The sequence below is a fragment of the Papaver somniferum genome, chromosome 2 (assembly GCF_003573695.1).
Source record: "Papaver somniferum cultivar HN1 chromosome 2, ASM357369v1, whole genome shotgun sequence".
NCBI classification, from domain to species: Eukaryota; Viridiplantae; Streptophyta; class Magnoliopsida; order Ranunculales; family Papaveraceae; genus Papaver; species Papaver somniferum.
Window position 1 is genome coordinate 210784362 of NC_039359.1, and position 16100 is coordinate 210800461.

At 37.7% G+C, this 16100-nt stretch overlaps 2 protein-coding genes across 6 annotated transcripts; both read left to right on the forward strand.

The window, feature by feature from the left end:
• The first annotated feature begins 6867 nt into the window (after nucleotides 1–6867).
• Nucleotides 6868–9885, forward strand: LOC113350415 (ferredoxin--NADP reductase, root isozyme, chloroplastic-like). The gene is made up of 5 exons (XM_026594553.1): nucleotides 6868–7085; nucleotides 7174–7236; nucleotides 8039–8371; nucleotides 8619–8838; nucleotides 9061–9885. The coding sequence occupies exons 1-5, from the start codon at nucleotides 7059–7061 to the stop codon at nucleotides 9558–9560; spliced, it is 1143 nt and encodes a 380-aa protein (XP_026450338.1). The 5' UTR covers nucleotides 6868–7058; the 3' UTR covers nucleotides 9561–9885.
• LOC113350413 (respiratory burst oxidase homolog protein C-like) lies at nucleotides 9621–15577 on the forward strand. 5 transcript variants are annotated; one of them, XM_026594549.1, is made up of 15 exons: nucleotides 9621–9759; nucleotides 9968–10619; nucleotides 10808–10893; nucleotides 11451–11867; nucleotides 11965–12127; nucleotides 12227–12275; nucleotides 12414–12527; nucleotides 12614–13009; nucleotides 13178–13537; nucleotides 13654–13749; nucleotides 13858–13970; nucleotides 14130–14232; nucleotides 14316–14371; nucleotides 14680–15176; nucleotides 15258–15577. In XM_026594549.1, the coding sequence occupies exons 4-15, from the start codon at nucleotides 11573–11575 to the stop codon at nucleotides 15365–15367; spliced, it is 2352 nt and encodes a 783-aa protein (XP_026450334.1). In that variant the 5' UTR covers nucleotides 9621–9759; nucleotides 9968–10619; nucleotides 10808–10893; nucleotides 11451–11572; the 3' UTR covers nucleotides 15368–15577. The 5 variants fall into 5 exon arrangements, with proteins under 5 accessions (XP_026450334.1, XP_026450337.1, XP_026450333.1 ...); XM_026594552.1 differs by having other exon boundaries at nucleotides 11536–11867; XM_026594548.1 differs by lacking the exon at nucleotides 10808–10893 and having other exon boundaries at nucleotides 9968–10095; nucleotides 10243–10619.
• Nucleotides 15578–16100: the final 523 nt, after the last annotated feature.

Below are 16100 nucleotides of genomic sequence, written 5' to 3' on the forward strand. Positions count from 1 at the left end.
ACTAAGTCTCAAGAACTTTGATTCTAGAGTTCGCCTCCAAAGTTCCAATTTCCTATCAACTCCTACCTTACTCTCGTTAATTAGCACCACCTCTGCGGTAAAGAATATGAACCAAGGGATCTCCCTTAGAATATCTCTTGTAACTTCATCCATCACCAAGGTGAAAATATATGAGCTCAGTGCTGACCATTAATGTAATCCTGTATTGATAGGGAAGTCATTAGTTTCACCTTTGCAAGCTTGAACACTATTCACAACGCCATCGTACATATCATTGACGAGGGTAACATACTTTGTGGGGACTTTCTTGTTTTCAAGAGCCCACTACATGACATGTCTCGGGACCTTGTCATAAGCTTTCTCTATAAGATGATAAATACCATATGTAGATCCTTCTTCTGTTCCCGATATATTTCCGTAAGTTGTCTTGTTATAAATATCGCCTCCATGGAACCAAATTATTATTTGTGACGCTTGTCCCTTTATTAGGCGATGCTAACTTCCTCTCTTCCAAAGCTTCATCGTATGAATCATAAACTTAATTCCCATATAATTTGTGCAATTTTAAATTTCTCATTTGTTCTTGAATATTGTTACTAAAACGCTTCTCCTCTGCTCGTCTAACAGCTTGTTCCACTGGAAGATGTTGTTTGAACAACTAGGTTAGCCAAGTTATTCCTACATCTCCAAGCATTTCTATACCTCAATAAGGATGTTATCAGGCCGCAACGCCTTTCCTCTTTTCATCCTCTTTAAAGCCTCTTTTACCTTCGAATTTTGGATCCTTGTAACAAATGCCTCTGTTAGTGTCATCAAAAGGGTCATTTAGCTCGATCTTGGTGTTGTCCTCCTCTCCGTTGAAAATCTTTTTGAAGTATTCTCTCGTATATTCTTTATCTTGCATCCTTTACCAAAATTCGATTATTTTCATCCTTTGACGCATTTAACTTGGTTGAAATCTCTTGTCTTCTTCTCACGGGGTTTAGCTATTTTATAGAAGTTATTTTCTCTCTCCTTTGTATTTAGCGCGCTTATGGTACAAATCTTCATATGTGCGACCCTTTGCTTCACTTATTACTCGTTTTGCATTTTTGAACGTTTTACTCACTCCTGTGATCGATGATGCAACTCTTTGAAACACTCTTTTTTGGCCTTGATCGCCTTTTGAACGTCCTCGTTCTGCAACCAAGTATATATCTATCGATCCACATCTATTTCCTCTCGTTACTCCAAACACCTCAGAAACCACCTTTCCAATGAAAGTTGCAATCTTTTTCCACATGTAATTAACTTTTCCTTGTACGCCTCATAACCCTTCCACGGATACCATATATTCAAACATCCGTTAGGTGTCTTCTTTGAGATTCCACACTTCGTTCTTGTAATTTGGCGACTTTGTCCCGTCAAACACGTGTCCTAAAGAAGTCGAATACGAGAAGTTGATGTTGTGAGACAATACACGCTCCAAGTATAACCTTACGATCTGCGCACCCCTGTTTATCCTCCCTCATAGTAAGAACAAAAGCAGCTTGGCTAGAGTGTTAGCCATTATTGAAAGTCGCTAAATGGGATTGTCTCTTCATAAAGAATGTGTTATCTATCATGTGTTCGTAGGCTATAGAGAAATTCAAAAACAAAAAAATCTCCTTCTTGGTTTTTGTCACCATACCCGAACCCTCCATGCACCTTCTCAAAATTAACCCTCCCTACTTAATTGTTCCAACGTGACTGTTGAGTCTCTTCCAATGAAAATATTCTTGTTGCTAAGCTCACCTCTTAGATTCCATCTAGATCTTCACACAACTCACGCTTGGCTTTCTCGCTTAAACCTACTTGTGGAGCATACGCATTAATGACGTTCAAAACCATCTCGTCAACTACGAGTTTGACGAGGATGATGATACCCCCTTGTCTTCTAACGCCGATCACTCTGTCCTTGAGGATCTTATCGATTAGGATTCCTACGTCCTACCCCGTTCTTCAACTTCTATTACATTCTTTCCTGCTTATTTAGTCTCCTGAACACATAACATATATACACGTCTCCTAATTGCAGTATCTACTACATCTCTTAGCTTGCCTGTTAATGACCCCACATTCGATGTACCCACACGAATCCTACTTACCTCGGCTAATTTCCTTTACCTTGGCACTCATCGAGTAAAGTACGAAGACCCTCGATTATCACTATATCCGGCGACAATGTAGCGTTCCACTAACAGGGGGACGATATCCGTCCTTGTTTATAGTTTATACCCTGGTCCCGATATGTCGCGTCATGTAAGAACGTGACGACCCGATCCTTGCTCATTTAACACAATTTCTGGGTTCCCAAATAACGCGTCGCTAAAAGGGTGACTCCCCAACGATATATTTATGGGTTCCATTTCACGAAATTTCAGCTATTTTTACGTTAGTGCGCCACACCTATCGTTATCTTCCTCCACCTTATCATTATAAATTTAGGACATGATGTGTAGTAAGAAACAACACATGCATTTTTGTAATTACAAAAATAATGTTCGGGTTACAATTCATCAATCTTTTGGCCAATGGGAAAAATTCTATGGGTTTAGTACAAACTTTGGAATCCTGATGAAAATTTGGGCTTCGGAGAATTGTTTGGGTTATTCTAAAACATTTTGGTTAGAGAGAAAATTTCAAGCCACAAAATGTGTTAGAGCACTTCTCGGTCGAACTCGCAAGCATTTTTATCTCAAGCTTGTTTTCAAGTTTAGTTGCCAAAACTATAAGTCTTGATTTCTAGTCTAGTTATAGCTAAGTCTCGGATTAGGATAAAAAGTTTAGTTGAGCACTAGACTTCACGGCGTTCATCGATTGAAGACAAAGAACTACTAAGGGGAGCTTGTGGAACTTCATCAACAAAAGGTATGTGGAGACTCGAACTCATCTATCACTCAAAAGTCTATCTACTCTATCTCCTATTTGAGACAAAAGTCATATAGCTATATAGACTTCAATTATACACATTTGATATTTTGAGCTGAGTTTAACTCGCTTATATATTTCTCGAAATATGTGTTGATAAGCTTTCGCTTTAACCAAGTTTATCTTATATTCTTGACGAAAGTAAAAAGATGATCATGTGAAAATCGTCTGGTAACATCTTACATGATTTGTGTAAGACAATCATTTGATATAGACTCGGAATGTTTCGTATTTGATCATTCGATCACTTGAAAATTGCTTTGAAGCTAATAGTTTGTGTGAGACAGCTATTGTCGTCTTCCAAGAATGTTCCAATGCTTGAAATGAGAGTTTAGAACAATTAGATATAAGCATAGTATACGTACTTGCATATATGTAATCCAAGTCCGGGAACCATGGTATAAATACCCATATGCGTGCTGGTTGGTTTTGTGAAAGTCTGGGAACCTTGCACGCATTCCGGTACACGTACTGGCGTGAGGTTCAGTTTCGGAAATTTCTACTGAGTTTGGAAGGCATACGTACCAGTTCGCGTACTGGCGAACACAAACTAAGTCCGGCCATTTAGGTACGCGTACCCGTTTGCGTACCTAAGTGGATAATGTTCTAAAATCGGTTTGTTCATGACTAATACATTTATATAATAAGGAATGCAATCTTTTGCAAACCATGGCTATAATGTTCATGACTTTATTCGGGTGAATTAAAATCGATTTTGTTTCAACTGTGTCTTGTATACTTCTATGAGAATATAAACAATCGAACAACTCTAGAACTAGATTAATTTGAGTCATTTGAACTAGTTATGGTTAAGATGAATAAGGTTGATATGAAAGTGTTTGATCATATGGCTAACCTCGGTTAACTATTATTGAGCCAACAAAGGTGCACACGTTTAGGTACGGTTACTCATATCTAAATGAAGTCACTTTTCATTTGTGTGTAACAAGGTAAGTTCGATCTAGCGGTTGAAAGATATTAGCTTGAGTCTAATCAGGTTTTCATCTAACGATGAATATTGAATGCTTTGTTACCAAGGTAACATTGATTGCAAACTTTGATTTGAAGACTATAAAAGGAGAACTCTAGAAACTGGAAAACCTAATCCCCACTCCTCATGTGTGATACTAGTTGCGACTAGAGTCGATTCTCTTTAACCTTAGGTTTTTCACGAAACCCTGTAGGTTAACGACTTGAAGACTTCATTGGGATTGTGAAGCCAGACCCAACTACTTTCTCTATAATTGCATGTTCTGATCTTGCTGTTTTCTATCGTGATTAAGTACTATCTTCTTTAATTTGCTCGAGATTTAATCTCCGATAGGCAAGATAAAAAGTAGTCACAAACATCTTCGTCTCATCGTTTGTGATTCCACAATATCTTGTTTCGCTACCATATGATTAAGATTATTGTTAGGTGATTGATATTTCTATGTTGTTCTTCGGGAATATAAGTCTGGTATATTAATTGGTTCATGTTCACCTTGATTTATCAAAAGACTGAACAAAACTTATAGGTTTATCTGTGGGAGACAGATTTATCTATTCAATAGATTTTTCTGTGTGAGATAGATTGGTTTATCAAGTCTTCGACTTTTGGTCGTAACAACTCTTAGTTGTGGGTGAGATCAACTAAGGGAATCAAGTGCGTAGAGTCCTGCTGGGATTCAGAGATGTAAGGAGAGCAACTGTATATTGATTACTGTGAGATTGGTTAGGGCTCAACTACATTCCAGTTTGAAGTTAACTTGGAGTAGGCTAGTGTCTGTAGCGGCTTAATACAGTGTGGTGTTCAAATCTGGGCTAGGTTCTAAGGTTTTTCTGCGTTTGCGGTTTCCTCGTTAACAAAATTTCTGGTGTCTGTGTTATTTCTTTTATGCATTATATTTGTTTATATAATTGAATATCACAGGTTTTGCGTAAGTTCAATCAATTGTGAATCCAACCTTTGGTTGTTGATTATATTGATTGACACTTGAACATTGGTCTTTGGTACCGTTCAAGTTGTTTCACATAATAATTAGGCTCGCGGATTTCTATCTGTTTGATTTGTTGATTACATTGTGAAACATAGATACAACTCTTGCATATATTTTTATTGATTGAGTCTGACTGTCTAGTTGATTCTCTTAGAATTATATTGGAGTTGTCCATACAGATTACTAAGCGAAATATTGGGTATGATTGTTAGACCCCCGCTTTTTCAAAATGGATTAAGGACCAAAGTTCACCGTGGACCATACAACAAATTATAGGTAGTGTTTTTGGTTCTAGGTACCAAGTCAGGTTTAAAGTCAGAATACATATTTTGGATCATCATAATAACAAAGTTACATTACATGACATATCTATCACGAGGTAGATTTTCATTTACATGGCATATATTGGATCAAGAAGTAGATTTTGCATCATAGCGTTGATTTTTAGTTAAGAAGTACATTATTTTTTGGTCATGGAACAAGATTTAAACCATGAGTCATGTTTAGCTTTCACGCTAGTTGGGGAACTTAGCGAGGAATTTGTGGATTTTTTGAAGAGGCTGCACAATCACTTTGTCTAGGTTTGATGTTAGCGCAAAGAAATAAAATTTCTTCTTTTACTATAGATTAGGGATTGTCATATAAAAGGGTGTTGGCGCCCAACTCATGACAAGAATTCCTACCAGTTATTTATTATTTGATTTTAACTTGCAATTAATTTTTAGATATCATGAAGATTTTAAGTTCAAAAGAATATTTTATATTATGTTAAGGTAAAATTTGTTTGTTTTGACGTTTAAATCCAGGATCTCTATGGTAGACACTAGGATATGGTAATAAATTCTCTAGGATTCGACCCACTAACCCTTACCTAACTTTTACCACAACACCCTCAACAATTCAACAAATTCCAACCTCCGTGTCCTTTTTTTAGTATGCGAAATTTTCCGCGAATGTCCTTCAGTTTCTGTTATATTTACGCCATTTTCTGAGGTGATTGAAAAGGTGGAGGGCATTTTTGGTTTTTCGGCCAGGACCATTTCCAATCTTTTTGTGATAAATTTCCAATCTTTTTGTGATAAATTGAAAAAAAGTCAGGGACCACATTGACACAAAAACAACATATATAAAGTCCTCCCTCCCTCGCTTCGCTCGGTCGGCCTAATTATGTTAAGGTAAAATTTATTTGTTTTGATGTTTAAATCCAGGATCTCTATGGTAGCACTAGGATATGGTAATAAATTTGAATCAATACACCAAATTTTGCATTAGAGTGCATTAAGATTATGAATGACGAGATAATTTTTGATCTCGAAGTTAGATTTTTTTTTTTTAAATTTTTTTTTGAATGTTGAGGATAAATTTTGAGCTCGAATTTTTTTATCTTTTTTTTTCATTTTCAGAAAGACACGCTACCTACAAGTCCAAATAGCTAGGCATAAAAAAAAAAATCTCTTTTATTTCGATGTTGACGAAGTGTAAGATATGATCACAACTTCCCCTATATAGTTTATGGCCCTTTATTTTCAATATCACGAATATAAACCTTTTTTTCTGATTAAAAAAAAAAATCGCTGGTATGATCACAATTACACTACAGTGACATCTGCACATTTCTGGTCCTTAAACCCATTCTAGATCGCTTAACCTAGTTCATCGCCAAACGTTTGAGGGCAGCTAGAGCTAGACATTGCCATCCCGTCACATCGTTATCTCCGTCCAATGCCAATACCCAAGTGTCCACCAACAAAGCACAGTAAAATAAAAATAATACCAAAAATAACTTCATCTCATCACCATTACATCACAGATCTCCTCCACAAATATCAATCAATCAATCATTGGGGCTTAAAAACACTAGACACTAGTTTTCTACCTCTCTGAGATCTAACGGCGGTGACCGTTAAACATAAAATAAGAAGAAAAAAACACCGATTAAAGCCCACCTCGATTACTTAACCAAACCGAGACATTAAGGGGCAGCTATAACATAGGCTGCTCTCCACTCTCTTCTCTGTTTTATGCCCTTTGCCACTCGCCAAAGGGTCCAACCACAGTCTTATTTAGGTAGAGGTTCCTCCGAATCAAACACCATATTCAATTTCAAAAACCCCATTCGAGTTCTTAATCATGGCTGCTCAATTAGCTCTTAATCAGGTCAGTTTAATTTAGTTGCTGTATTTTGATTTTATTTGTTATTAGCTCGTTTTTTCTGTAACTCTAATCGAGGGTTTTCTTGTTATAGGGTTCGAATGTATCTGTTCGAGTCGGAATTAGTGATTCATCTCCAAGGGTATCAGGATTTCAGGTATAATTCATCATTATCACACTGGGTCTTTTTTGATTTGTCTTGATTTATTGTAATGATTTTGAGAAATCACTCTCAGAAGTACTAAAAACTAAAAAGGTGGTCCAATTTTGAAAACCCAGTTTTCACTAGTGAACAAATTGTTGTTTTGTCTTTTGGATTATGGTTTTGAAATTAATCTCAATAAGGGTTTACTGTATTTTATTGATTAAATTGGTGATTACTGATTATTAGTACAATATATTCTGTAGGAATTTGGTGTTTTGAGATTCCATCATGAAGGGTTTAGTGCTTGTTAGTGATTAATTTTGAACAAGTTTGTTGATTACTGATTATTACACAGTATGTTGTGTAGGAATGTGAGTTGACTTTTGAGGTCTATTTCTCTTTGTACTTAAGTCTATCGGAAAGTTAGGTCACTTTTTATCTGACAGTGGTAGGCAACTGTCTAATTGCTAGTGAGTTACTCGAAGATGGTAATGTGGTGCGCTCCTAATTGTTGTCATGGTGAACCTTTTGGGGTGGTTATTAGGGAGCCATGTCTGCTGTCTCCGAGTATTTGGCGAGCAAGGCACTAGTTATCTAACATTTTGTCTTTTTTCTAACAATCCATATTGACATGTTAGACTTTCTGTTTAATACATCACTGACCATAGACTCGATGACCATTTTTATTATGCAAGCAGTTTGTGAAATTTGTAGTCGTCACTGGATATGGAAATCAGAACATGAAATTGCACACTTTTACTTGCTATGATTTCCTTATTCGAGGTTGCTAATGTGTTTTTTTCTTTTTTGTCAGAGACAAAATTTACGGTTTCAGGAGAAACCATGTCTTCCACATTTGTCCTTGAATTTGAAAAGCAATAGCTTGAAATCACGAAATTCGTTCAGAGTATGCATGTCTGTACAACAAGCGAATGTACCAAAGGTTGCGGTATCACCTTTAGAACTAGAGGATCCTCAAGACCCACCTCTCAATCTACACAAACCTAAGGAACCTTATACTGCAACAATTGTTTCCGTGGAAAGGATCGTTGGCCCAAACGCTCCTGGAGAGACTTGCCACGTTGTGATTGATCATGGTGGCAATGTTCCTTACTGGGAAGGACAGAGTTACGGTGTTATCCCACCTGTATGTAATCTATACTCGTGCAGCTAAAACTAAATAAGATTTTCAGCGCTTGAATATATTTGTATATGGTGATGAAATGAACCGAATTGGTTCTCTTTGCGACTGTCATATAAACAACGTTACTTTTGCATCTCTTTTGTTATTAATGTTTGAGCAGTGTTTAACACACTCAATATAACCTGATTTTCTTTGTTAGAACAGTTAGCTAAGGATTTGGTATCTGTGGTTTTTTGTTTTTAATTTACAGGGGGAAAACCCAAAGAAACCAGGAAGCCCTCACAATGTTCGCCTCTACTCAATTGCATCTACCAGGTATGGAGATTCTTTTGACGGAAAGACTGCCAGTTTATGTGTTCGACGTGCTGTATATTACGACCCTGAGACTGGAAAGGAAGATCCCTCTAAAAATGGAGTCTGCAGCAACTTCCTTTGCAACTCGAAGCCAGGAGACAAGGTTCAAGTCACAGGTAATAATGCAATACCTATACCTATTCATTTATTTGGAATAGTCCCACAACAAGTAACCCATACTTATCAACTGCTTTAGATAATGTTTTTTTATACAAGATTACGACAGGGATTCGTTTTGTAGACTATCATACCACAGTCTTGAAATGGCTATATTTGTAACTTTGTATACTGTCGTGCATAGAAAAATCATCTAAACTGAAGTTTTAACTTTGTGACAGGTCCTTCTGGGAAGATAATGCTTTTACCCGAGACCGATCCAAATGCCACACACATTATGATTGCCACCGGAACAGGTGTGGCCCCATATAGAGGATACCTCCGCCGCATGTTCATGGAATCCGTCCCCACATATAAGTTTGGTGGACTTGCATGGCTCTTCCTTGGTGTGGCCAACTCTGACAGTCTTCTATACGACGAAGAATTTTCGAAGTACCAGAGAGATTACCCAGACAACTTCCGTTTCGACAGAGCGCTTAGTAGAGAACAGAAGAATAAAACTGGGGGAAAGATGTATGTTCAAGACAAAATCGAGGAGTACAGTGATGAAGTCTTCAAGCTCTTAGATGGAGGTGCTCATATATACTTCTGTGGGTTGAAGGGTATGATGCCTGGAATCCAAGACACACTAAAAAGAGTTGCTGAGCAGAGAGGGGAGAGCTGGGAAGCAAAACTCTCGCAACTCAAAAAGAATAAGCAATGGCATGTTGAGGTCTATTAGGCGTTCTGGGCTTGTTGATGGATCTGCAGGAACCATATAACTATCTTTACCTGTAATGCTATAGATTTGTGCCCTCATTTCTCAGCCCTAGAGAAGCTTGAGCAGATTCCATGCTCTTGTACTCTGTAGGGGCTATTGTAGGAAAAACTTCACCAATTTTTAATGATCTGTACTTGTTCAGTAGTATCATTTTAAAAAGGTAAAAATCATTTGGTTTGCTCGACTGTCTGTCGTAAAATAAATTCACTTGTACAAGTGAGTGTTTCTGTGCTGTTTTAATTGCACTGTTTTTAGTTTGATATTTGAAGCAGTTTCTCATGTCCAAGTTAAGGACTATTGTGTCGATTTAATCTTTAACCCAAACAGTTCAGTCTGTTGATGGTGACTTTTTTGGTGCTTCTTCTCAGCTTGGCTCACGACGATCAGGTTGAACTGTTAAACTCCTGCCGACCTTCCCCTTCATAGACTGCTGTCTGAACCACACAGGCATCACAGGCTGTTGGCAGCATGATTGTTGTGGAAGCATCATATGCAGGTTTTCCTCTTATCTGTATGTCTCTTTATAAGCTAGCAGTCAGTCTTATCACCCATAGCACCAACTTTTGAGGCATCTCTACATTCTATAGCAATTAAGGAAGTTACTTCAATCAAAACCAATCAGCTGCTCAAATGGATATTACAGAAGCTGAGTCATAGTGAGAATCCAGTCTCCAGCTAAATCACAAGCTTCACCTTGCTTTCCTGCTGCAAATTTTCCTTCTTTTCTATAGCTGCGTAGCATGTCCTTTGTCTACAGATCAGGGACGAGCTCTAAATAGGGATTTCATTTCCCTGATCCATTGAAAACCAATTTTGGGTTGGATTTAGTGCCTGGCTGGGTGGAAAGAAATCGGATTTCGGAAGAGGGTTGGTAGCAGGAAGCCTTCTTTAGGATAATTTATTGCAGCAACCCTGTATTTCATCAATTCAATCCATGCATGGAGATAATGACTGCACAAATGATGGGGTTGTGTTGCGTTTTTAGCACAATTGAAATGTTTTGCTTCATCATCCACACAGGTAATTCTTCTCTGCTTATATTTTTCTTCAATTAAATCTTATTTTAAACAATATAAAAGACACTAAACAAGGAAGAGTCATGATCCACACTAGAGTAGAGTATAAATTCAACGGTAAACACTAGAGTAGAGTATAATTCAATGAAAAATGAGTGTTCAGGCCTAATAATGTTCTCCCTCTCATGGCAGGCTTATGAGCTTTGAAATGCTTCAGCATAGATGCTGAACCGAAGTATCATTCCTATGTCATAGTCATATGGTCAATGGAAATCATGGTACCATATCTTTTTTATTCTTCTGTCATATGAAACCTCTGGCTATACCAAATATTAAATGATGCATACCAAATCCAATAATATCCTAGAATCTTTGATCTGCACCCCACTTCATGTGCATAAGAAGACACTTGGTAGCTGGTATGACTATGTCCGCAAGCTAGTTGAGTTTGCAGTACCTTACTTCATTAAACAAAGGAAAGTTGTCATATGTTTGATCACTAGGAAAGTAACATACCACCACGTTTCGACAATCCGTGTGTTCAAACATGAGATACAACCATGCAGTACTGACTACCAATAACCTTCGAGAGAAATTTCTGATGAAAAACAGAAAATTCAAGTATGACTTAATCATTAAGGTTATAAAATAATTAACAAAAGAAAAGAGTGGATATGCACAAACTAATAGTTATAGCTAAGAAAAAACGAAAGTTGGTGGATGATGGCATATCATTGTTTTATTCTTTTGGCTTGACTTATCGATCCAGAGTTTATTCAAGTCTTGTTGCCTTCGGCAAAAAACATCTAAAAACTCTGAGTCCTTGTCTATTCAGTTATCAAGAAATTTCTATTGCTTGCCTGGAAAAATGGCATGATCAGAAGATAACAGATTACTATTCTCTGTACGGTGGCCGTCAGAACCAGAAGTGCGAGATTCAGTCTAGGAGGAGAAATAATGGCGCCCTCCATCAGTAGTGGACAAGCTAGAGGTACAAGCAAGAGATCTCATAACAATGAAGGCATCGAAGGCAACCAAAATTCTATCGATGTACTCAGAGATTCTGTCGATATTCCCAGCACTAAACCTTCAGAAGCTGGCAGCAAATCGCCTTCTGTTGAGGAGGCCTTAAAAGGACTCAACTTTATCAGCAAAACATCCACCAAATGGGTCGAGGTTGAGAAGAAATTTGATGGTTTGACATCTTCTACCAATGGTTCACTACATCGTTCTAAATTCGCCGAATGCATAGGTAATGTATATTCACCTACCCATCAAATCAAAACAGCGTGATTTTTCATTTTCCTGTCTCTAAAATGTACTTTTGTTGTGGTTGAATATATATGTAGGGATGGACAAAAAATCAGATGAGTTTGCACTTGAGCTTTTCGACGCTCTAGCTAGGAGGAGAAAAATGACAGCTGATTCCATTAACAAGGATGAGTTTAAAGAATTCTGGGAGCAAATTTCTGCAAAAGACTTCAATTCTAGGCTTCGGATTTTCTTTGACATGTAAGTTTAAACAAATTTGATATTACTTGATTATGCTACTTTGAGTTGAAAGGTAAATGTGTTCTAGCTAGACTTGATTTTGACAACATTGAGATGCAGGGTTGACAAAGATTCTAATGGGAGACTCGATGTAGATGAAGTTCGACAGGTATATATGTAATTGACTTCGAAGAACTACTGCATGAATGTGTCCTCTGAGTCAGAGAGTAAATGAATAAATGTTAATTTGTCCAGATATGTTCTTCTTTTTGGTCATGTACTTAGGGGAACATTCATTGTGATGCAGATTATCAAATACAGCGCCTCTGCAAACAAGCTCTCAAATATTAACGTACGTGCCCAAGAATATGCTACCATGATCATGGAAGAACTCGACGAAGAAAAATTGGGTTACATCATGGTAAGTAAACTACTCAGTTTGCATAATTAGATGGGTTAATTAAGTTTTGTCAGATATTGAACATTTTAATGTCTACTGCTGAGCAGATTGACAAATTGGAGACACTATTTAGAAAACAAGATAAGAAAATGCAAAGCCAAAGCGAGGAACATAAACAAACCAAAGACACTGGCCGAGTTAGTGAATTGCTTAATAGGATTAAGTACTTCCTCTTAGATAACTGGGAAAGAATTTGGGTAATCGTCCTTTGGGTCGGAATCATGGTTGGTCTTTTTACCTACAAGTTCATTCAGTACCGGAACAAAGCTGTCTACGACATCATGGGTTACTGTGTTTGCACAGCGAAGGGATCCGCGGAAACCCTTAAGTTCAACATGGCATTGATCTTATTTCCTGTCTGCCGCAACACCATCACTTGGCTCAGAAACAAGACAAAGCTTGGCTCTTTCGTCCCTTTTGACAACAGCATTACTTCCCACAAGGTAAAGATCATTCTCCTATATATGTTTGTGCTCTAACCAAGTAACCGGAAAATGCACTCTTCTTTACTAATTTCTGCTACGCTTTGAGACATATTTATCGTTGGTATTGAATCTTGATGGTTCTAAAATGATGCTTATATTAAGACTACAAGTTTATGCGTTGACCAGATAATTGCAATTGGAATCGGGATTGGTGTTGCAGTACATTCATTAGCTCACTTAACGTGTGATTTCCCTCGTCTCCTCCATGCATCAGAAAAAGAGTACGAGCCAATGAAGCCATACTTTGGAGAAGATCAACCTGAAAACTACTGGTGGTTTCTTAAGGGAGTGGAAGGCGTTACAGGGATCATAATGGTGGTTTTGATGGCAATTGCATTCACGTTAGCCACACCAAAGCTAAGGCTTAAGAAAGACAATGGATTCAATATGTTCTGGTATTCCCATCACTTGTTCGTCATAGTTTACACTCTTCTGATCGTCCATGGTATCAAAACCTATCTATCCAAAGAATGGTACACAAAATCGGTTAGTATTTTTTGTCAAACCCACACCCCCATGCTAATAGTAATGCATTTACAATTAAGCATTCATTTACCACCAACTTATACCGCTGCTGGCATGCACTGTGATGCGGCGTACAGACATGGATGTACTTGGCAGTGCCAATAACTCTTTATACTTGTGAGAGATTGCTTAGATCGTTCAGATCCCGCGTTAAGTCAGTTAAAATACTCGAGGTATGTCTTTTGAGTTTGTTCACGGATTTCGTACATTTGGTTTAGTATAGATTGGATGGGTAATTGTACATTTTACTAGATCTGATTATCTAAACTTTTGGTGTGAAGTTCAATGAGTACCCCGACGTAATGGCAATACATATGTCAAAACCAGACGGCTTCGAATACAAGAGTGGGGAATACATGTTTGTCAAATGCCCTGCTGTTTCTCCCTTTGAATGGTAATCCAACTAAAACCTTTGTTACCAGAATCAGATCACTGCCATTTTAAGACTGTCAAAGTCAAACTCATATGGACACATTAACTTTGGGCTTCATTTTCTTCTTCAACTTGAACAAGAAAGAAAGTGTTGATTGGGGTTTTGAATTATTGAAAACAGGCATCCGTTTTCCATTACTTCATCTCCTGCAGAGGATCGCCTAAGTGTCCACATTAGAGCTGTTGGAGACTGGACGAAAGAACTCAAAGCCATTTTATCTGAGGTTAGTGGCGTATTTTAATTAGGTCCATGAACCCGGTTTGCTTAGATTGTAATATGATGATATATGAACTTGCATGTGCTCAGGCTTCAAAAGAAGGGAAAAATCTACTTGTAGAATCAACTGGAGGTAGCAACACACAGTAAGTGTCTAACAATGCCTTAGCATCTAAACGTCTTCTCTCTTTCTGCAACAATTATACAGAATTACAGAATTTTAAATGGCACCTACTTACGTTGATTTCGCGGATCGAATGGGTTGAGTGTTTATTGTAATTGTTGAACAGCATGTACCATTGCAAGTCAGGGAGGGTTCTAGTATACATACACTTAAATAGGGAAAGTGCCTCGTCCTAAATTCTCTGATTTTGTAGCTAGTTTACCACACACATTTTACATTAATGTACTTTGATTAAATACCTAAGTTAGTAACTAATACTGTAAAATGCAGGTTCCCAAGGGTAATAATTGATGGTCCTTACGGTGCACCAGCTCAAGACTACAAGGATTTTGAGGTAGTATTGTTAGTAGGATTAGGGATTGGAGCCACCCCAATGATCAGCATTATAAAAGACATTGTACACAACATGACACCCAGTGATCTTGAAGGTGGGAAATCAACTACTAATAGGAATAACTTCAAGACGAAGAGGGCGTATTTTTACTGGGTAACGAATGATCAAGGTTCTTTCGAATGGTTCAAAGACGTGATGGATGGGGTATCTAAGATGGATATTAATGGAGCCATTGAACTTCATAATCACTGTACAAGCATTTTTGAAGAAGATGATGCTAGGTCTGCTCTAATTGCATCGTTACAGTCACTCAACCACGCCAAAACTGGTATTGACATTGTTGCTGGTACGCATGTCAAGTCTTATTTTGGAAGGCCTAATTGGCGCGATGTTTACAAGAATATTGCTCACAATCACAGTGGCGAGCGAGTGGGTAAGTTGAATTTTACCTGTATCGTACGCTACATGCCTCTTTTGCATTTCCTTTTGCTGAACCTTTAGTTGCATTATTCAGGGGTATTCTATTGTGGATTGCCAGCAGCTGGAGCTGCTCTGAAGCAACTAGCACTGGATTTCTCTCACGATACATCAACCAAATTTGATTTTCGAAAAGAAAATTTCTGATGCCATGAATGAAATAATATGCATTCTGGAACTACAGTAAGAACACACTTGGATAAAATCATCAAATGTGAACTCTATTTACCTTAAAACAGTTTGAAGTTAAAGCAGGGGAATTAATTACTGCTGAAGCAGACAAGCAGTAGCAGAAAGTCGAAACATAGTCGTACGTTCTCCAGGAATTCACATCTACTTGGTTTAATTTGCTAAGAATGTGTCGGATGTTTTACTTATTTCAAATATATACCGTACTATTATATCCGGTATTGTAAGTAATAATTTTGGGACTCTAATAGTTCCCAGCAAGAGGCGAACCTACAACTTCTCAGCAAGCAGCACGCCCAAGCACATGAGGCAACTGCATATGAATGTTAAAAGCCCAAGAATAACTGCCGATCATCATGGAACAGTTTGGATCACCTGACAGATATAGAATTTCCGTATAAATCACAAATCACGATCAGAATTATAGTCATATATTGCGACGCAGATTTTGTGCAGCTTATATACTAGTCTTACCCCGATGTTACCCAGTCTTTCAGGATCAAACTGTTCCATGATCATGGCTGCAAATCCAAATTTTGTATCAAGACGCATATTTATACTCCTAGAAAAATATGCCTCTTGATACAAAATTTGGATTTGCAGCCATGATCATGGAACAGTTTGATCCTGAAAGATTGACATTTGGACCCTAGAAACCTGTTCCGACTTGATATCTGCCCGTTGACTCAAA